Raw genomic sequence first — 23,316 nt, 5'->3', positions numbered from 1 at the left:
TTATTTAGTAGCTTACAGCATGCCTGAACTTAAACTAGATCTCATCTGTCTCCAGCATTTTCCTATGTTTGATTTCATGCTACTGCAAATCTGAATTTAAAAATAAAATAAATAATGAAGCTAGTAGAGTTATACAAGGAGTGGAGAGCCATCATAATTGCAAGATGACTTTGGGTTCTGAACTTTTTCCAAAATCTGAAATAGAAACTAATCTGCCATTTATTTGCTACAACCACAGACACATGGGGATTTCTATTCAAATATTCTCCATTCCGCTGTACTTTTCTCACAGACACAGAATTATGACTGAGTATTTCAGAATATAATATGAAATGTCTGCAGACACAGTATTTGCAAAGGGAATGATGCAGAATTTTAGGAATCCTACCCAGTTTTAGAGGAAAAACTTTTCTCTACTTCAGAGTAATGAAATTTGATTCCATTTTGCTCATTGAATCAAATAAATGAGAAGTGGCATTTGAAAACAGTTTCCGATGATGAATGCCGTAAGTGGATTGCTGTGAAGATACATAAAATGTCATATTCTAGGCTTCCTGGCTTGATTGATTTCAACAGGTTGGAAATAAAATACAGGCAAATCTTTATTTATGAACAGGTGGATATAAGCACAAAGCCAAAATGAAATATGACAAAGTATAAATACAATGCATACTGGTTAAAAAGTGAGAGAGTGCACAGTAGAGAAAATGATAATGAATATCCCATTTTACAAAGAACCAGTGTAACCACTCTACCTACTTCAGCTTGGATTATATTTATGTATCTATATATTTTACTACGTAGTAATATTTTGATAGTGAGAGAGAAGTGAGTAAACCTCCAACCATATCACCAAAAGATTTAACCATGTGATAATCTCCTAAATAAATTAATGATTATTCATAGTCCTGCCTAGCCATCATTTTTAAACTAAGGACAAAATTGTTTCATTTAACTATGGATAGTTCTCTCCACAACTAGTCTGAAAGAACTTTTTACAAAGCAAGTAGTCAAAAACAGTGGGACTGATGATTGATTAAATAGAGGTATCTGATCATTGCTTTAAGTATTTACTAGACTCATGCTACATTCAAGGAAGATCATTGACCTCTCTCAGTGTTTTCCTTCTGAATGCATCAGAACATATGTACCTGAGAAATGCCGTTTATTAGAGCTCCTCAGCAAGACGTTAGGAAAAAGAATATGTGAATACAATTGTGAGTTTCTCAAGTCTTTGTCTTAAGACTGTTCAGAAATATTTGCTCCCTAGTTCTTTGGTATTCAATTAAACAGCCAAAGATCTTATTCTTACCCTGAGCATTTCTGCCATCTTTTGCTTGGAAATCCCCCCAGAGCATTATAGCTGGGGATTCAACTGGAGGGAGGGTAGATACTTGGACACCTCAGGGAACACTGAACTACACTACAAGTGGTAGGTATGAACATACTAAAAACACCGGCAAGAGATAGGAACTTACTAGAAGCACTGGCAAGAGATAGGAACTTACTAGAAGCCTGGCAGGCTTCTCTGCCCTCCCCAAACGTCTATCAGCAGGTAAGGAAACTGATAGCTGTCATTTGAAGACTGAATCCAGAAATAGGGATCAGAACTTATCTGCTGTACAACAGCCATTTGTTACTGGCAATGGTTTTCTCAAGTAACTGTTCTAATTAGATTTTGAGACATTTTCAAATGAAGTTTTCCTTCAAAAAATTGTAAAAAAAGGTTCTGCACAAAATGGAATATGGGAGTCATTTCTGTCATGTAGGTAGAAGCTTTTCAGGAATTTTGACTCAAAGATCTTTGAAGAATGCATAAGCTTTTCATTTGTACAACTCCAGCACAGTAATATGCTGATCAGCTACTTGGATTTCTAGACTTTACAGTGATGCTAATGAATTAATGCTGTTACATCACCTACAAGGACAAAGGTGGCTTCTAAACTGGTGGCTCCAAGACAGCTATCACATCAGTAAAAGCTATGAGCAATCTGAATGCTGCTGCTATCTGTCCCTTAGAGCCACAGCAGAAAGTTTTTAGCAGTTCATTCTTGCAGAATTGTGGCAGACTTATTTACTCTTCTCATGATTACAGATGTCAGTGAGAAGACAGACAAAGTGTTGTAATTTGCACTACCCATTGTATGTACCCTGGCACTGTTCTAAGAAGTCTGTGTCAATACTTGAAACTAAAAGGAGCATCTAAGATTGTTTACGCTTTACATGAGTTGGCCATGATATCAATTTCCTTTGTAGTGGAAAATAAAATTAATATAACTCTTCAGTCTCTTGATACTTTTGTATCTAAGATTTTTTTTCCCCTAATGAATTTTGCCCCTGTTCAGCATAAGTAAGGACACGGTCTACAACAGAAAGTTCATCCGGTACTGCATTGTACTGTATTATGAAATGTATTATAGTCTTCAGTTTGTGTACATTTGTGTATCTAAATGAAAATGCTACCTGTGAAAAATTAAGATCTGATATTTTTATTATGAGATCATCCTGAAGGAATGGACTAGAATTATTTACTGTAATTTAATACAACATGAAAAACATATGAAAGTCAGTATCCTACTCTATTAAAAATACATTTACTTTTTTAGTGCTTGAAACATCAGATTTACTTTAATTGTTCCCACAAGGATTTCTATCAGTCATAAAAACCCCACAAAGCAAAAGAGAGTTTGAAAATGGGGTTACTTTCTTTTTATTTGTAAAAAAACAGCTTCCTTAGTCCAATTAGATTATCCTGTGTTGTTATCTTGAAGTAAACGTAGTCATGCATGAACAAAAAGGGGAACAGGTAACAGAAAATAGAGCTAGAAGGGACCTTAAGATGTCACCTAGATCATTTCATGTACCTATAAGCCCACAAATTTATTTACATGATTCTCTACTGAAATTTGTCTAACGTGGTTTTAAAAGCTATGGTGGTGGAGATTACCAAGCACTCTAGTCCTATGTTACTATTCTTCACTCTGTCCTAATGCTAATATAAAATTTCTGTTACTGAAACATAGGGCCATCATTTTTTGCTGAATCCAAAAGGAGGTTGGAAAGAAGAATAGTCCATTGGATAGGGTCCATCAAAGAACATGTATGCCCAGCAGAACTATGTACTGCTGTCTTTACAAGCGTACTAGTCTGAAAGTGTTATTTTACTTGCAGCACTGTTTGTGAAGAACTCATCTTTGGAAACAGATGTACATAAAAAGTCTTGATACCTGGAGGTCAAGCAAGGGTAACCAGGATGAACTGGAGCTCAGGTAAATATATACTGCTGATGTAAATAATTCCTGGAGATTCAACTGGATAAAATATTCTTTGCTTTACTTCCTAAACCATTTTGCAGCATGTCTCTGCACTGAAGTGATTGTACCGTAAGCCACATAAGTGACACGGGCTGAACTGTGGTCCATGTTATATTCCTGCATATCAGATCAGAAATAAGTAAGTGATCCCTAAATCCCCTGTACTAGCAGCCCACACTGCAGAAAAAGGAGCTGTAAACACAAGCTGTACAGTAGATAGCATGAACTTTACAACAGAAACAAGAATAACCAGGAAAACAAAGTTTCTTTTCAAAGTCAGTAACTTGTCATATATTCTATCTCAATGGTTAAATATGCTCTTGAAATTTTCAGTGGGTCTGAGTCATTATAAGAATGTGAATCAGAATTGCAGAGCCTGTTACAGGTGGAATTGATAGGTATTACTATGAACATATAGTTACTGGGATGCTACTACATTGATACGGTCATAGCAACTACCTGCCATAACAGGAAAGTACACAGAGGGAGCACATATGCCCTGAAACTTGTTTTTCTCATCATGTTTTTGTAACTAGCATTGAGAAACAGGAGACCAATGGGACTTTGCACATGACAGCACAGCTATAGTTATGGACAACAGATAATTATATCTTTCAAATTAAATATAATTCAGTTAGACGAAAGCTATGCTAGTCAGCTTGAAATTCTCTGATACTGCACCTTTCCTTTCTCTCTTCTTCAGTCCTCTAAGATAATTTCATTTTGGCAGTTATCTAACACAATGTGTGTAAGTCTTCAGATAATGTAAAAAGTTAGAATTTATTTCAGATGCATTAATGCCATCTTTCTTTATGTTAAGATTTAGATTTTGTATTACCATTAACTTCTTAGAGAGGAAGTTCAGAGATGATACGATCTATAACATTCATTTCTGCATCAGAAACAGAAGTTTGGTTGTTTGCTTAGCAGATGCAGGATGGGTTGGCAGCATGCGTTTGACAGGCTAAAAAGAAGTCATTGTCCCAAAATGATCTGCATACCAGCATGGAATGTGTGTCCAGAGGGCTGCTGCCTCTAGCAACACATAAAATATTTGCAAGATTAACAGTAAATATTTTGCCAAGAATTGCTTTAAGGCCCAAAAATTGGGTTACTGTCATCAGTGAGGCTGGGTCCAGGCAGGCAACAGAAATGCCCTTTACCTATGTCATCTTGCAGTCACAGCAAAGATGAAGATATGTCACGAGAAGGCCTGTGTCACTGTGGCATGGCATCTGTAACAGTAATGTTTTGCACTATTTTCATCTGTCTTTTATCACTGAATTATTTATTCTTCTTGTCAGCATGTTACAGGTTTTCTGATATTTGCAAGTCTATTTCCAGCCTAGGATGGGAGTCACAGACTCGAGCACCCACTCGGCAACTCATTTTGCAGATGAGCTACGTTTTTAACAAAAGCCAGACAGAACAAAAGACAGAACAACCAACTAACCAGCCCTGGAAGCCATTGCCAATAGACCAACTACCTGTTCACAGAAAACAGAACTGATTGATGTGTGAGTGTTCATGCCAGGACGTGTGGAAGAGGGAAATTATATCAAACCCAAATTTTAAGCTTCAATGGACAATCATTGACTTCCTTTGCTTCTCTCTGTCAGGCACCATTGTTTACACTCCATATGGTTGGATAGGTTATGCACAAGTGGATTAAATAGAACATACGCTTCCTGGTTCGTCCCGTGACTGGGCAGTCAGTCCCAGATTTCCTTAGTATCTCTTTTGGCTGTGAGACATGGTACTTTTGAAATTAAACTGCTGGTGCTGGCAGAGACACAAAGGTCAGTGGAAAAGACTAGAGATGTGGTAGCAGAGCTGAAGATGTCTCTGCTGGCCATCACAGTTCTCAGCTGATTCATCAGTAACTGATCCACTTCTGCAAAATTATTCTCTTGATCTTGGCTGAGGAGTTTGGTCACACTTTGCATGTGGCACAGTCTGATCCCCTACCAACCTTTGGATAACCAAAGAGGCAGATCTTGTAGATCCTCTCAGAAAAATTTTCATCCTTTTCTCCTGGTGATCTAGTGTTCTCAGCCCATGAATCCTGGACAGTGGTGGTGGTTCAACAGACTTAAAAAGTTCCTGCTAAGAAAATCAAAAAGTGTATTACATTTTGAAAACTAATAGGATTCTCCTACATCTTCTGTGTTACAGCTGAGTTGGAAATTGATACTTCTACCATTTTGGAGTTTTGTTTTATGAACTTGCTTGTTGCCCTGTAGAAATCATATTTATTTCTTTAAATCAATATCTGGGTGGGAATGGAAAGGAAGAATGGTTGCCACCACATGTTCCAATGTGATTTGAAGGTAAGAAGCCACTGAGAATATCAGTGTGCTTGAACTGCTGAGAATCATCAAAAAGTGGACAAGCAGCATACCTTTACAGGCCTGCAGAGGAACGACATCTACCTTAGCAATGGAAATTGGTCAGCATCTGATATAGAATGGCTCACAGGTGAGGGCTGAGTCTAGCTAAACACCTGTACAGTGATAGTAATTTTGTTTAATGCCAGAATTCTGTTAGACAACCAGAATATACTTCTTATAAGTTTTTAAGTACCAAGGGTAAGGGGAGTGGAAAACTTAGATGGATATTAACTGGTTCTCGAGATGAGATTCTGCTGTTTGAGAACATCAGGCTAATTCTTTCCTTTACTTCCCTTCTGCGCCTCACCATTGACACATGTGAACAGGCAATGGTGAGGAGCCAGGATGGCAATCATATTCAGAAAGGGGTTTTTACTTCTGAATAGCATGTCTAGGATTTGAATTTTTAACCAAAGTTGTCAGAGTAGAGGTTCAGGAGGTAAATCTAGTTGGCAGAAAGGGTTTGAGTGTTCTCTGCCTGACTTCCAAGTGCCTAGGAAGTAGTGTATAAACTTAAAAACTATGGAATATCTCTTGGTGTGTCTGGGCAGGCAGATGTACTTATCACTGAAAGCCATCTTCACACTGTATGGAAGGGAGAGGAGGAGAGAGGACAAAGAGGTTTCATTGAGAAATTCAGTGCAACATTCAAAGAAAGTGCAGTGCAACATTGCCCATGGGAAGTATGTCAGACCTGATGTCTTCCCCTGCCCACTGAAATGGTTGTTTCCTTGTTCTCTTTGGCATTGGACAAAGCTTTTGTTCTAATTACCTTAAAAACTGTATTTTGACATCAGTATGAACAAATTTCTAAAATGAGCAGGGTTTCTAAATGTCCTTGCTAAACCTGTAGTCTTTCATGGAATCTTGTAAATAATGATTATAGATGCAGTTGGGAAGGGCAGCCAGTTGTTCATTTAAATCTTTGTCCTGAGGTTCCATCCTGTGTTCTGGGTTGTCATTATGGGACAGGAAGATGAGGAGGAAAAAAGGTGGCTTTAGAAATACAGCTTCTGTTAGTTAAAGCATGCAATATAGACTGAATTTTGCCATAGCCCATAATTCTCTCCTTCCTAAAATGTCTCCCCAAACATAATAAGGTACAGGTGGGACTTACCATGGTGAGGGTCCTGCTGTTCTCTTTCTTCAAGTTGCTTATAATGTCCATTTCAAAGTGCTCTTGAAGTGCCTCTCAGCTCATTCAGCCACGCAGGCTTATTGTGGGTTTCATTCCAGTCTGATCCTGAGACTGTCATGGTCTCTTCTGCAACTGACCCCATCCCCCTATTTTCAGCCTAAAAATCAGACTGCTGTCATGAAGGACAGAGATCTCTGAAGGGTGGCAGTGGTAGAGTTCATTAGAGAAGGACCTATATAAAATGTATTTCTGGGTCTGCAACACTGTCCCTGACCTTTAGCACAAATCTTCAGATAATTGTGCACAAAAGTACAGCATTTATATCTACTTGCATCTGGATGGTCTTGGGACTTGGAATTTTTGGTGCTCCTTCTATTAAATCATAATCCTATGTCGTAGCACAGTGGTGTATGTTGACAGCATGCTCATTTTCTCTGCTGTTGGCAGAGCCTAACTTATAAAAAAGTCTAAAGCAGACCTCTTGGGCAATGAAGGACTAAGCGCCCCAAGAAGGAATATATATGGGCAGAAAACCTCTGGTGAGCAAATGGGAACTAGATATAAGGTCTGGAAGACAAAGGTATAGGTAACAGGTGGTGGTGTCAGGCTGCCCAAACACTATCTTCACTCTGTGCATTGTGTGAGCAGGGGAATAAAGCATGACATACTATGTGCTCTGCTCTAAAGAACACTGAATTCAGCTTGCATTCAGACCATCCACCCCATCCCGTCTATCCCGCCCCAACACATTCTTCTGTTGAAGCAATGAAGAGAGTAAGGCTTGGTCAACACGCACAGTGAGACAGACAGTCAGACAAGAGTTTGTACCTTCTTTAAGAACTTCCATATTGATTCCTTAATGAGACATAAGAAGCAAGTGGAAACCCTGCCCTTAATGTGAACAGAAATCTTGGCTCTCTGCATTAAGCCACTAACTACAATTTTTTTCTCATGTCATGCTTTAGAATTTCAGTCAATCCCTGCAGATGGCAGTAATGATATTTTCTCGCTGAACACAGACATTGTCTACAAGTTTCTGTTATTTTTTTTTCCTGTAAATCACACACTGGTTGAGATGAATAAGTACTTTGAAGCAGTGCTACTTATCTTCTTTGTTAGGTGTATGCATGATATGTCTTACTCATATGATTGGAGCATACTAATAACCAAGATTTGAGATTGGGAGAAAACTTTTTGATATATTCATCTAACCAAATATTTTGGTCATACTGTTCCATTGTATTGTATTATTTTGGCTCAGTAGGGAGGCATTTCTGTGAAACTAAATGGCCAATAAGGTACAGAGATCCAAATTGCATATCTAATGGTCCAGTTGTTCTTTAAATCTTTGAAATGAGAAGTGTGTTGTCGTGAAAGTGCTCCCCTTGAAGTCAATAGATTACTTGTGGCATTCAGCACCACTCAACATAGATAAGTATGACTGCATGTCCTGCCATATATTAGAAAAGGAAATGTTTTGGTTGCAGATTTTAAATAGATTAGGTGTCCTGGAGGTAGCTCACGTTAGTAGAAAACATCTGATGACTAAACTTAATAGCTGTTTAATTGACAAAATTATCTGACTCTTTAGAAGTTTTCTTTCTTGAGTCAAATTATCACTGCCAGTTCTAGCTGGACTATAATACACTCAAACTTGATATATTTGTTATTGAGTTGCCTGGGACATCAACTTGCAAAGAAATTACAGGTTAATTCAGATGATATAAAGAAATGTCATAGCAGAGAGATTTCCAACTAATTATTATTTTTACACCGGAGGCGATATCTCCTGTGATAATTCACTATTGTAGCAAAAGATGGGCTGCATTCTTTTCAAAAAAGTTGGAGTACATTTGACAACAAGAATATCTACCTACACAACGACATGATGGGTGCAGCTAGTAATGTATAATTGCTTAAAAGTGGTGTTAAAGTATACTTGATGGGGTTCACATTTAGGTGTGACAAATCCTTTTAAATATACTTCACTGGTTATAAAAATACCTACAAAGTATTTTTTATCAGCTCAAGTGCCACTCACTACAGCAGTTCTGGAGCTGAATGTAATTCTGACAGGCATTTTCATCAGCAAAGCATTCAACAAAAAAGATGGTTAAAGTAAAAGCAAGTTTAAGGTCCTCTGGTCTTTGGAGTGCAGAACTCTGTACACGTACACTTTCTTCCAAGTGAGAATCACACTAACTCAGTTAAAATCTGTGTCTTTTCTTGTTAAAATTTCATTTGCTTTTCCACGATCTTACATGTACCCTTAGCAACCCATAAGAGCATTTTCTGAATAATTGGCTGAAGCACCCTTTTATCCTTCAGCTTAACCGTGAAAAAGAAGTCATTTCATATTTAATAAATATGGACCAGCTGTAGAATTAATATATGAGTGCGTGGTGTATGAGTACATAAAAAGCGATCATTTCTCTTGCCTCATTTTAGTGACACAAATCATAAAAGGTGTGAATGTAATTTTCCCCATTACCGCACACAGTAAGGACATAAAATAAATTTCCAAACTTGGTTGCTTTTATCAGTTCTGAGAGTTGCTGAGAAAGTAACTGGCTGAAAACAGATAGTTTCAGCCTTACTTCAAGCATGCAATTCCCTTCTATAGTTTACCTTGATGGTGGATGCCAACCAGTGGCAGGTATTTACCATCATAACTATTATTTTTTCTTTTTATTTCCTTCTGGTTTTGCCCAAAACATTGTAAAAGCCATAAATATGAGACGCCCTTGACAACTTTGCATTAGTAAAGGAAAAAAAAATTGCACAAACAAGTTCAGAATGACATCAGATAGAAAATGATGTAATCACTTTCTTTTTTTAAAAAAATACACTTAATTTGCACCACTTTTAAAAGTATAGCTGCTTGCATTTTTTGCTTCATCTATATATAATTCTGTATATAAACTGTGACTGCCATTATTACTTTTTGACAGCTTTTTAAAGTACTGTGAGATTTTGTAGAATTTAATGTGGAAAATAAAACAGGAAATTTACATGAAAAGCTAAGAGAAAAAAGTGTTCTTTGAAAAATTAATGTGAAAGTACAAATGCTTACCTTTGTGTTTGAGTAGCGTAGCTGTTATCATATGCCTCATAGCTTGGATCATCATATTCACCCCCATATCCATCATCGTATCCCTAAGGGAAAAATCGAACATCACAGCTTAGAAGAGTGATAAATCAAAGCATATTATCAAGCTGCAAAAGTAACTTGCATCAACATATACATGCTATGTTTGCCCAGTATTATGTAAAACACGCAGCCTACTGATGAGAATTATGAATCGTGAAGAACAACCTGTACATTGCAAAGGTAAAGAAATCAGTTATTCATTTAAGAACTCGGCTTATTCATTGATAAACTGTGGTGTATTGTCCAAACCACAGCACTTCAGTGGGATCTATGTAGAACACTGATGAATGATAATGAAAATGATAATTTCCTAGTAATTTGTTATAGAAATGGTTCCATAAATACCTATAGGTGAAATGAAAAGATGGCAGGAAAAATATCTTGACTGTACAATATTATTAAGAATGTTATTGTGATAAGATCATAATACTCGGTCTATTTAAAAAAAGCCCCAAACCAAACAACCTATGAGAAATAATATTTGTGCATGTTTGTGAAGGAAGTAATGGGTTAAGATTTTTATAAATAACTTACGGTAAGCACCTTTTCCTTCATTCAGCACCCCGCTCTTTTTAAAGGCATGCTTTTCTGTGACAAGTTAATGAACGCTTTAATCCAGGTTCCTCCCATCTAATTTAAGGGTCCTAACTGAAGGGCTCAGACAAATGCTCAGTCTGCTTAAGCTAAAGAGACACAAGCAGCTTCAGAAGGTGGTTCAGCTCTTCTAATGCCTGAATCTTCTACTGACGGAGCCACGGGCAATTACGATCCATTGTAGCTGCCTCTGAATCAAAGATTTCTCAGGAACCAGACAATAAATAAATAGAGATAATCCTGGGGATGACTTTTGATATGCTCTTTTCATACGACAGGACAACAGAGTAGGCAAGAAATGCTGTATGGCAACACATTTCTTTATGAGTTTTGGGAGCCAATATTTTTAGTTAAATAGAAACCAAACATTTCGTAGTCACAAGAAAATTTTCCTGCTACGGGAAGTGCTAAAGGAAATACAGGGCTTAAAAATCTTTGACTCAATATTAATTACAGCAGAAGGCAATTTTTTTTTTTTCCCCACAAGCTATGCAAAGTTTAGTTAGGTTCGGGTAGAAGGGACAGCATGAGGCAGCTCTAAAATAACAGCAGTCCAATAAACAAGCAATCTGGTACACTATCATAACCACATAAAGTAGAGAGTTAGTTTGGTACTTTATTATTTCTGCTAATTAAACTCCATAATGGTATGGAACTAGACTTCACTGGTACTCCTGATTTAAAGAAAACATTCAAAGGAAGAAGCATTCAGTTATGTCTCCTTAGGTCAAGCATATTAAATTTGCCTGTCCTTCTGGTCTTCTACCCAGCAGTGAGGGTAAGTGTGGTGGATTCCAGGTGGGAGGCTTCACCCCTGGGGTGCTGCGTGGCCTGAAGGAAGGACAGTACTTCGGACGGTGACTCCACTTCTCAGGCACCCGCATCAGCTTGCAGTAAGGGAAAGCTTTTCTGGGCAGGAGGGACAGTCCCATTTTGAGACTGGGAAATGGCCTCTCCCACAATGTGAAGTCCACACAAACCTTGTCATTTTCCATTTCAGGTGGAAATGCACCAATTTGACTTCCTTCATTAGTATAAACTCAGAGCAAAAAGTACAGTTAAACATATATCCCTGCAGACTACAGTGATATATTTAACATTATGTAGCTATATACACAATCTTTCTTCTGGGGACAGGATGAGAGAAACAATGAACCACAGGAGACTGATGTTAGTCACATCGATTAGTATACTACTGGGCAGGATCCTGCTACTGTGAAGATGAGGGTGATGCAAGTTCCCATATAAAGTCAAATAGCTAGAGGAAAGACATTTCAGCATGCTTACCCACCATATGAGAGAACAGGGAAGGCAACAATTATAAATTAGCTCTCTCAGTTTCTTGATGCCTGAGGTGGATCAACGTTCAGCACCAGTTGGGCAGAGAACACTTGTTAATATTTGACACTTCTGTGGGTTCACGTTACAGATTTTAACAGCCTCCCTAAAGGCTTAGAGCAGGTCAATACAGTGCAAATGATTCAAATGGAATGGTTGGAAAAGAGAGACAAAGTAAAAAAGCAAAATGTATCTTTGATAAAGAAAAAGTATTTTCTGGATAATGTTCTGTTATTTGTGTCAATCTGTATGAGAATTATCTTTTAATCCCACAGGTGAACTATTTGTCTAAGGTATATACCAGCATTTTTTCAAAGTTTAATACAGTGTATCATACCCAGACACCCTTGTCCCAAAGAAGCCTTTAGGCATCTAGAATTGAGATCCAAAATAGCTCCTTTCACATCCTTGAAGTTCCTCAAACTCCCTCAGCATTTTTCTTCTCTTTAACCTTCAGCTCCCCAGAACCTACAACTTTAATGTTTGAAAGTGTTTCTTGCATGCACATTTTGAGAGATGAAACACCCAGCTCCCATGTAGACCCTGATAAGATCCAGAAGCTATGAGTTTGAGGATGTTCAAATTCACATATTCTGTGCTCTGTGTGTGATGAGGACAGTGCTCCCAAGAGCAGTTCTGTATAAATCCAGAGACCAGAACTCAGGATGCCCTCTCCAAATGCAGTGCAATCTTTTACTCAGCAATAGAGTCAGACTCCTTCATGCACTCTCTAGGTCTATTAGTCTTTGTATTAAAAACAAAAAACCAAACAATATTAAATTGATAAACGTTCTGTATATGTATGCTGATAGGAACAAAGCTGTCCTCTTACAGAATCTAATGAGTTACTAGTGCTGTATCCTCATCTTATTGAAGGCAAAAGGATTGATTACCCATGCTCTCAGTGTCTTGAATATGACATTTTTTCTTCTATAATTTCTACAGTTTCATTTATTTAACCAGAAATCTTCACATACATGTGTATAACACTTAGACCTTCCATCCTGTATGTAAGTTCTAATACCTTTTAATTGAGGCCTGTGCTTTTCAAGCAGAAATATCTCAGATAAAATGACTTTGGGCCTGATCTGATCAGTGTCCACCTCTGGAGAATCCATCTCCATGCTCATCAGAATGTTAGAAAACTTGTATGAAAAGTTGATGGGGTCAAGCCCCCCCCCCCCCTGGTTTCAGTGAAGGGGAAGAAAGCACTTCCCTAAATCTTCAGAGTTCTTTGAAGAGGTTAATGAGGGCACAGATAAGCAAGACCTGAGGGAAACAGGTTCCTTTGAACTCCAAAAAGTTACTAATGAGGTTTGATTCTCAAGGCTATCCAAGGGAGGGGGGTTGGTTGCCTGGGAAGACTCTCTTCCTGTGTGAGGAATCTTTTTCCCCATGGTAGCTGACACCACCATTCAGAAGAAAAAGCTTACTGGAATGAACTGAAAAATATGAAACAGGGGAACTATTAGAAATATTCAAAGTCAAACTGATAGCCTTTTCTAGGCTAGGTTTTTATGCCAGGGTATCTGTATCTCAAGTATTTCTTAATAAAACATCTTTCCAAAACATAAGAAACAAGCCTCTCTACTTTGTGTCAGGGAAAAAGAAAGTGAGTCTTTCAATCACTAGGATTTGCTCTGGCCTTACAGTGATACATCCTGAACCAGAGATAAAGGAACAGAAATACACATCCGCAGCTGCAGTGGGGCTAACAATGTTTATAAACAATTATGGATGATTCTGAGGAGTTTTAGTACAGTTTAGAGTTAAAAAATAACAACAAAAGAAGAGAAAAATTAAGGAAAATTTAAAAATTACAGCTCAATTTTAAAAAAAAAAAGACTAATTTGAAAATGAGTATATTTAAGTATTTACCAGTCTTTCACCACAAAGCGAAGATATGAAAATTTCTTAGAAGAATCTCAGAATAGCACATGAAATTAGCACTGGCACTCACTTCAGGAGCAAATATGCACTACTCTACCACTGAGAAAGAAAATTATAGTCAGGGGAAAAAAGGGTGTAGAAGGAAAAAAGAGACATAATTGGAAAAAAGGCTTATATTCTACCACCTGAGAAAAAGTTAAGTATCAATTTGATTCAACACCCAAGATATCATTGAGAAAGATTTGTGTTATTTATTTAGATTTACTCAAATCCTCTCCAAGTTTCAGATGCTGAAAGAAATATTAGAAATACACAAAATAAGTATAATCAGTAACAAGGGTATCATAATCTAATGCAATCTGATCTCTTTAAACATGAATTTCCAACTTAATGTTAAAACCCTATTTCAAACAATAACAGTCCACACCCAAATGCACCAAGTTTAAATCACCTCTTCTCTGAATAGCCTTAGAAAATAGGATTTTCACAGCATGCTCCAAAAAACGGTAGGTTTCAGCTCTGGGAAACCAAGAAGGAAAATAATTCTAATATTTCTAATGACAACTGCCCTACTCACAATATTTTACATATGTCCTGGTAGTATATGATAAAATACATTGTAATGAAGTAAAAACTAATTAGTTTTTTATAGACGATAGCTCAACTCTTTCTAAAGAAGGAAACTGCAAAATATCTAGACTTTTTTTTTAAAAAAAAAAAAAAGCAAAAACCAAACAACAATAAGTCAAAGTAAAGTGAGTTATGCAACTCTGTACTTTACTTGGCAAATATGTGAATGAGAAAAATGTCTGCAGCCAGAGAACTAGGGTAGCCCTTCTCAAAAGCTAGTCATCTACCACTAAACTAGTGGTAGATTTCCATAAGAATCACAGGGTAGAAATAAAACATTCTTAGAGGGTAATTCATCCCACATACTTTTGACACGTATTTGAGGACAAGTTGAATTGCTTTCTAAATTAGAACTTTCTTTCAAATGACTATAAAGAGAGCCCAGAACGGATGTGTTACATTTAGATAACTAACCTTTAGGTATGCAAGTTAGTTCATCATTTGAATGAATTTATTGCTTAGAGGAAGGTGAGCTTGTAAAAATCAGTTCTGCTAAGCTTAATTTTGAAGCAACCTGAGAGCCAGAATGCAATCAGAATGCTGCGAATGATGCATAGGGATGGGTGAGCACGTCTGTCGTGGTTTAACCCCAGCCGGCAACTAAGCACGACGCAGCTGCTCACCCTCTCCCCCACCGGGAATTGGAAGGGCAAAAAGGGAAAACTCGTGGGTTGAGATAAGAACAGTTTAATAACTAAAGTAAAATAAAATTAGAACAGTAGTAATAATAACAATAATAATAAAAACAAGTAATAATAGCACAATAGTAATACAAAGCAAGTGATACACTCTACAATTGCTCATCCCCCGCCAACCGATGCCCAGCCTGTCCCCCAAGCAGGGATCGTTGCCCCTCCCCTGGCCAACTCCCCCAGTTTATATACTGAGCATGACATCACATGGTATGGAGTAGCCCCTTGGCCAGTCTGGGTCAGCTGTCCTGGCTGTGCCCCCTCCCAGCTTCTTGTGCACCTGGGAGAGCATGGGAAGCTGAAAAGTCCTTGACCAGTGTGAGCGCCACTTAGCAACCACTTAGCAAGAACAAAACATCAGTGTATCATCGACATTGTTCTCATCCTAAACCCAAAACACAGCCCCATACCGGCTATCAAGAAGAAAATTAACTCTATCCCAGCTGAAACCAGGAGAACGTCAGAATAGCATCTCAAACAGACAGCACTCTGGTCAGAGAAGACCTCGGGTTAGCCAATCTGGCATGCAACTGACTACACACCTACACCTCAGGAAATGCTAAGAACTCTGGGAAATCTGAAATCCCCCTCCTTTTAGTGTATATGAAACACTGGAGAGGAAATAGAGAAATACATCTGGGAAGCCTTCTCCTTCCAGATGTAGGACTCATGCCCTTGGCTATTCATACTTCATGTTTAGCTTAATGAATCTTAAAATTTTTCCTGCAAAGAGCATTTAAGGTGATTAAATCATGTCACAGAGAAATGGCAGTTTTAACCCAAGTTAAAAGCAGATCACAGCTATTATACTTGGACCTGTACTACCATCACCTCCTTCTCTATTTGTTCCTTTTAAAAAAGTGGCAGTCAGTGCCGTCATTGAGTGCTCACAGCGATTTGTGAGTGCTGAGCTGGTTTAGCCTCTCTAGAGTGCTGTAAGGGCGAGGACTTGCCTTCCATCACAGTCACACTCATAAGTTTGGTGCTCAGTCCCCAAGTCGTTCTAAGGTGGGGGCAGTTCTGAGTAGATGTAGAGGAACACATCTCAATATATTAATTTGAAGTAATTTAGACAAATGGCAATTTCTCTCTACTGACTACAAAGAGGGGTAAAAACTATAATTACTTTAGATTTTGATTATTCAGTGTTGAAAACCTGCAGTTAGAGCAGATGAATCTCACTGAAGTACCTGGGAAGTTAGTCGGTTGCTGAGCCAGGATTCAGAGAATCATAATTTATGCTTAGAAACTGAAATTCTGACTAAATTATTCTGTAAGTACATATGCCTGCTATCATAGCTGGCCTTGGATTCTTCAGCTATACCTCCAGGGTCAGAAAAAAGAGAAACTAGATATTATCAGTTTGTGCAAGATGATATATATCCCCTGCCTTAGTGAGATCTACCAAATGTTTTGAAGATGAACTCAAAGACACGTACAGTGGCACTATATCCATCAAAATGATAAATAGTAGTAATAATAATAAAAATAATGCTGAAATTAAAATGGGAATACTAATAAATTGAAAAATCAGAGCTCTATGTTATGGACTTCATAAGTGCAATATATGAGCTAGAGTGTACAGTGCTGAGACAACCCAGAGTAGATGTGCTTGCCAGAGGCAGTGACATAATCTTAACACATTCAACCTCTTAGTGAAATCAGTCTTATTCTTCACATACACCAGCAAGGGAAACACCTTTATAACTGAATGGTAAAACATATAGAGGTGAACATTTTTCACATAGTCATGGAAATATAATTGAAATTTCAGAATAATCACAGTCATGGAGATTTTGCAAATTCAAAAGCAGAGAACATAAATGAGCTATTCATGTCCTCATATTTCAATGGTTTAAGTAAACCTCATGTTGAGCAATTAGGGTAATAAGAATTAATGAAACTAAACAAGTTTACTACCCGGAAGGCCTAAAATTGATTGTATGCAAGATAAAAATAGGGCAGGGACCACCGAAGCAAATAGCTGTGCAGTGCCAAAGCAGTCACAGTAAAACAGAATCTCAGATACTTCAAGAAATTGCTGTGTGCTCTCCTAAATGTAGGTTCTTCCCCCTCCTCCCCCCTATTTTTTCTGTAATTTTTCAACTAAATGCAAAATGAATGAATAACACTTAAAATACATTTTGGTGTACTGAAAATCAGAATGGAATGAAAATGTAAAAGAAAAACTAACAGAAATGAGACTTTTCCTACTCCTTCCATATTTGCAAGACTGTAGCCTACAGCATAATTTGCTGCTACAATTATTATACTACAACATTAATATAACATCTTTATTTCTTCAAATCCTTCTGTTAGCTCTCCTATGTTCATGACGTCAGATTAAAACTTCAATTCATGTCAAAGCTCTGTATAATCAGCTGCTGCTTACATCCATTTAACTTGTTGCACTTTTCCTGTTCCCTAACCTTGCTACCATCAACACTGAAACCATTTCCTTTCCCATTTTACTTGTGCTTTTTTTCATATTGCCTCTCCTTATGGAATAGCATCCTAACCGCAGTGTCAATCCTTTACTCAGTTCCTATTGCACAGGAATGTCTCGCAGAAACATTTATTTCTTCCAATATCAATAAAATGACTTATTTTAGTAATAAGCAGCAAGTGGAGATGAAAAATAATCCAAGGTATCTTCTTTGTGTATCTGCAATAAGTTGTATTTTTGCACTTGTCTCCGATTCCGAGATATCTGAAGGAAGGGTTTTTTAATTGTTATTTTTGCTGATGACTTGTACTTCTTTACATAGTACTTGAGTGATAATATATTACAGTAGCAAGTTGCACTGGTGACAATATATCACATAAATGGCATTTAAATGAAAGATTTATTTTTCCCGTGAACTGAAATGAATAGAGTAGAAAGCAGCTTTCTGCTGCCAAGGGAGGATGGGCTGTAATACACCCACTATTAGTTTTAATCTCTTTATCATATATAATATTTCTCTTTCCAAAATTTCAAGCAAAGCAGATGGTGAACTCCTTGCACATCCTGGTGCTCCCCCAGCTGTATAATTGCTAGATGGAGCTGACATAAAATCTGTCCATGGAGCAGTAAGGTTTCTTGTATCATAGACACAGAAATCATTACAAGTATCTACTAAAGACTGACAACTCTCCTGTCTGAGCTTAGCAACTTATTGATGGTTTAAAGCATTTCACAATGGTTTGACTTGCTAGACACAATGTCTTAAAAGTAAACCATTTCAACCTTAAATAAGATTTATAATAATCCAGGAAAGGAAATTTCCAGGTCTTAAATGGTTGGGAATTCCAAGAAATTATTTTTATTTTTCAACCCTTGAAAACTGGACCACAGGATTTTCCATCTCAGAGCTTGTAAACGTGCAAGTAAATGCTGAGGTACTAGCAAAGAGCAGAAATGCTTTGATAGGTGCTTTACAGGACCTTGAATTGCATTTAATTTTAAATCAAATTTTACTCTGATGTATTATGAATGCTAGAAGTAGGCAGATTAAATACAACTTGGCCAAATGCAAGATAATGTGCTCTAGTAAATACATCCTCAAATTCTATAAACTAGCCGTGTCTCTGAATTTACAGAATTCCCTCAGGAAAAGACTTGTAGGAGTCATCATGATTAACAGCTAGGAGATCTGTCCAATTCTACTGCAGCATTAAAACAAAAAAGCTCCACAAAAATAGCCTTATATTTTCTATGTCAAGAAAAGAAAAAACATAGGTTAATTCTATGTGCAATCCCATTGGTTTTGATCCGTTTTTAGCCTCTAAATATATTTAATGATTAAGGATTCTATGAATCAGTAATATATAACAATAACAAAACTTCACAGTGGAATTAGACAAAATTGTTTAAAGTGCTCAAAACACAGGTCAAATAAAGATTTATTTATTTATTAACCCTGAAGCAGGTCTAGATGAGAGTTCAGGCATTCTTAATGTTGGAATCTTTACATCCTAATCTTCACCACGCACCCCGCACAATTTTCATAAATTATATCTCAAATTCATAGAATCATAGAATCGTTAAGGTTGGAAAAGACCCTTAAGATCATGAAGTCCAACTGTTAACCTAGCACTGCCAAGTCCACCACTAAACCATGTCCCTAAGCATTACATCTACATGCCTGTTAAATACCTCCAGGGATGGAGACTCAACCACTTCCCTGGGCAGCCTGGTCCAGTGCCTGACCACCCTTTGGGTGAAGAAGTTTTTCCTAATATCCAACCTAAATCTCCCCTGGTGCAACTTGAGGCCATTTCTTCTCGCCCTATCACTTTTTACTTGGGAGAAGATACCAACCCCCACCTCGCTACAACCTCTTTTCAGGTAGTCATAGAGAGCAATAAGGTCTCCCCTCAGCCTCCTCTTCTCCAGACTAAACAATCCCAGTCTCCTCAGCTGCTCCTCATAAGACTTGTTCTCTAGACCCTTCACCAGCTTCGTTGCCCTCCTCTGGACATGCTCCAGCACCTCGATGTCCTTCTTGTAGTGAGGGGCCCAAAACTGAACACAGTACTCGAGGTGCAGCCTCACCAGTGCCGAGTACAGGGGCACTATCACCTCCCTGGTCCTGCTGGCCACACTATTCCTGATACAAGCCAGGATGCCATTGGCCTTCTTGGCCACCTGAGCACGCTGCTGGCTCATGTTCAGGCAGCTGTCAACCAACACCCCCAGGTCCTTTTCTGCCAGGCAGCTCTCCAGCCACTCCTCTCCCAGCCTGTAGCGTTGCATGTGGTTGTTGTGACCCAAGTGCAGGACCTGGCACTGAGCCTTGTTGAATCTCATACAGTTGGCCCCAGTCCAATGATCCAGCCTGTCCAGGTCCCTCTGTAGGGCCTTCCTACCCTCCAGCAGATCGACACTTCCACCCAACTTGGTGTCACCTGCAAACTTACTGAGAGTGCACTCAATCCCCTCATCCAGATCATCAATGAAGATATTGAACAGGACCGGCCCCAACACTGAGCCCCGGGGAACACCACTCGTGACCGGCTGCCAACTGGATTTGACTCCCTTCACCACCACTCTCTGGGCTCGGCTGTCCAGCCAGTTTTTAACCCAGTGCAGAGTGCACCTATCCAAGCTGTGAGCAGCCAGCTTCTCCAGGAGAATGCTGTGGGAGACAGTGTCAAAGGCCTTCCTAAAGCCCAAGTAGACAACATCCACAGCCTTTCCCTCATCCACTAAGTGGGTCACCTTGTCATAGAAGGAGACCAGGTTAGTGAAGCAGGACCTCCCTTTCATAAACCCATGCTGGCTGAGTCTGATCCCCTGGTTGTCCCACACGTGCCGTGTAATGGCACTCAAGATGATCTGCTCCATGACCTTCCCCAGCACCGAGTGTCCAAATGTCCTAGATTGTTACAAAGATAGTTCATCGCATATTTCCTAGAATCTAGTTTTATAGAAAAATATTTCTGAATATAAATTTGGACACTGTATTTTAAATTGTCTTGTTTATGTAATTTATGCATTTTGCATAGATTTTGATTCTTTACAAAAACATTTTAATTCTTACATTCGTTTTTCTTACCTTATAAAGGACCATAAAGCAGTATTTAGAAGACATAACAATGGTAATTCTCATTTGGCATTGTTTTAAGCCATACAGATAAATAATATTTCACCAATGCCATGATACCTTTGATCTAATTTTTGAAGTTGCAACCTGAATAGTGTGTCTCATCAATTTATATATTTGAATTGATCAAACTTTTGTTTTCATTCAAACCTAAATTTTGAAGCGTTGACATGATGAAACTTAACGTGAAAAATATAGGTAGATTTTAAAACTGATGAAAATTAATCTAGCACTAGAAAAACTAAATGTTGATATCAGTTGCAGAAGAGATGAACTAATTTTTTTTCTGCTTATGAAAATGATTAAACTTATTATACAAGTGCTGCTTACAGCGAATGCAGCAATATTTGCACTGCTGCTAATCATGTTTGAACAATAAAGTTCCTGGAAATTCCTCTTGGTCCTGTGTACTGTACAGAAATAAAAAAGAAAGTGCCTACTCACATCATCTTCTTAACTATAATATTTAATTTTCTAACAGATATTGTCAGACTAGGAAATACAGTTTAGCATGATGTACAAAATGCAAGGATTACAGGTAATGCAGATTATTCTTCTTGGTTTTAAAAGATATGCAAGAAGAGTGCATTAAACTAGCACAATCATGTACAGGAATTATTGAATAAAGGCCAGGTATAATTAAAAGCAAACATGTAGAATGCGATGGGACTTCTCACTTGTGAATATAATAATGAGAAAAGAGTAAAAAACGGTTAATACTTATTGAGATACTTAGAGCTAGTCTTTAAATTGTTACTCCCTCAAGTTCAAGCATGCAATTAGAGAAATTAGGGATGAAAAAGAACAGATCATCTATTAGGAGCTCCTGTCAAATATGATTGCTCCTTTCAGCACATTTTCTAGTGCTTTCTCTAATCAAATTCTAAATATTGCCAGTAGTAGGGATTCCACCATTTCTCTTGGGAGACTGTCTGACAGCCTAATACATCTTTGTGTCAGACACCTCTGCTAACTTTATCGCATACGACTAAATATACCTCACTGTACCAGGGAGATGTATTCTCCCAACTCAGTATTCTCTGATGTCTGGGTTATATTCTTCCATTTTCTTTTAAAAATAATTCAAATATAAAATGCAAACTCAAATGCAATGCTGACTCAGACAGAGATATACTGACCAGCAGATAGCACAGCAACAAGCCAGAACCCCCAAATCTTCATAAAAACATTATACAGATCCCTACCTCCACAAATCCCTTCCTCTTCCTTGGGTCCAGCGCATAGATGTGCTAGAAAAGATGTCCAGTCATCCTTGACTGTACTGGATCAAGAGTGTCAAAACTACAACTAGCCCCCTAAAGTGAAAGCTTTCTAACACAAGTGGCTCTCAGGTGGTGATAGATGACCTGCATGAATTAAATCCTTACAGTCTGCTGGAATTTTATTGCATTAGAATCCACCCAGAAAGCTGCAGGAAGTCCATCAGACCTCAGAATATGGCTTTCATAGCAAGACACTCAGCTTACTCAGCAAGCCTTTGTGCTGTGCACCAGATCAAATTTGCAGATTTTTTTTTTTTTTTAAGGTGATCAAAGTGATGCAGATATGGATCACACTAACTAAATCCATATTAAATAGAGAATGAAAATCCTGTTATTATGTATGGCATATTCCCAGATTCTGACTGTCGTGCTGCAAACAGGGATGCGTCGTGATCCCAGATTGTAGCAAGACAGGAAGGAGGAACAGTAAGAACAGTTTCCCTTACAGAATGCTGCACTCTTTCTACCGTGCAGCTGTAATCACTTTGGTCTAGCTTAGTCTTTACCTGCCAGCTATTATTCATGGTTGAAAACTCAGAAAATGGACCAGTTACTTGATACATTAACTGAGTTAAGTGCATTAAAGATACAGAATCAGGTAAAATCGACATACTGAAAACACTAAGTTGTATCTCTATGCTAATTCTTCTAACACTCACCAAGATATAAAAAGAAAGAAAAAGCATAAGAAAAGGTAAAAAAAGGCCAACAGCCCCATTCATTGTGAGACGATTCGTCTCAGAATAGTGATTCTGACCTTTCCTGACACAGCCTGTCAACAAATGAAGAACAAAAAATTATTAAAAATATTGATGGACTGCCAATCAGTTCAGTTAATATTAGTACTGATTTTCATTTACCATATAGAAGTAGTAGTTCACATCCAATAATACCTCTTCTACCCTAAACACTGCAATGGAGACACCAAAAGCAGAGTTCAAGAACCTTCTGAAGTGTGTCTAGGGCTGGATTCCCAAAGCTGTACAGACCATCCTGGGCCATGACTGCTCCAGTTGCTGTGCAGTCTACTGATGGTGTCCAACACTGTAAGAAAATGGGCCTGGAGAATCTTGATGTGTTTTTTTTTTAGTCCATTTCTTTAGATTGCGATTTAATTTTTACTAATATATCTCCATTTGTTTTCGACTATTTATTTTAGTATATTTACCAATCAAAAATAAACAAGATGTTGAATATAGGAACATTTTAACATGCACTGATTCATAGAAAGCATAATCATACCAACTTCATTGTCCTGCTTTACACCCACCAATGTTTTGGAAAAGGTGCCATGCTAGATTTTGATAA

The 23,316-nt window shown here is 37.9% G+C and overlaps 1 protein-coding gene across 1 annotated transcript in view; it reads right to left on the bottom strand.

Moving 5' to 3' along the window:
• KHDRBS2 (KH RNA binding domain containing, signal transduction associated 2) overlaps positions 1 to 23,316 on the bottom strand; it is a gene marked incomplete at both ends in the record, with an annotated part of 376,341 nt that overhangs the window by 25,142 nt on the left and 327,883 nt on the right. The window contains one exon of the mRNA XM_082305658.1: positions 9,916 to 9,998. Coding sequence (XP_082161784.1) covers positions 9,916 to 9,998 — 83 coding nt within the window. The remainder of the gene's footprint in view (positions 1 to 9,915; positions 9,999 to 23,316) is intronic.

The sequence above is a fragment of the Platalea leucorodia genome, assembly GCF_965183815.1.
Source record: "Platalea leucorodia genome assembly, chromosome: 3".
Lineage (NCBI taxonomy): Eukaryota > Metazoa > Chordata > Aves > Pelecaniformes > Threskiornithidae > Platalea > Platalea leucorodia.
This window is presented reverse-complemented; position numbering and strand designations above follow the sequence as displayed.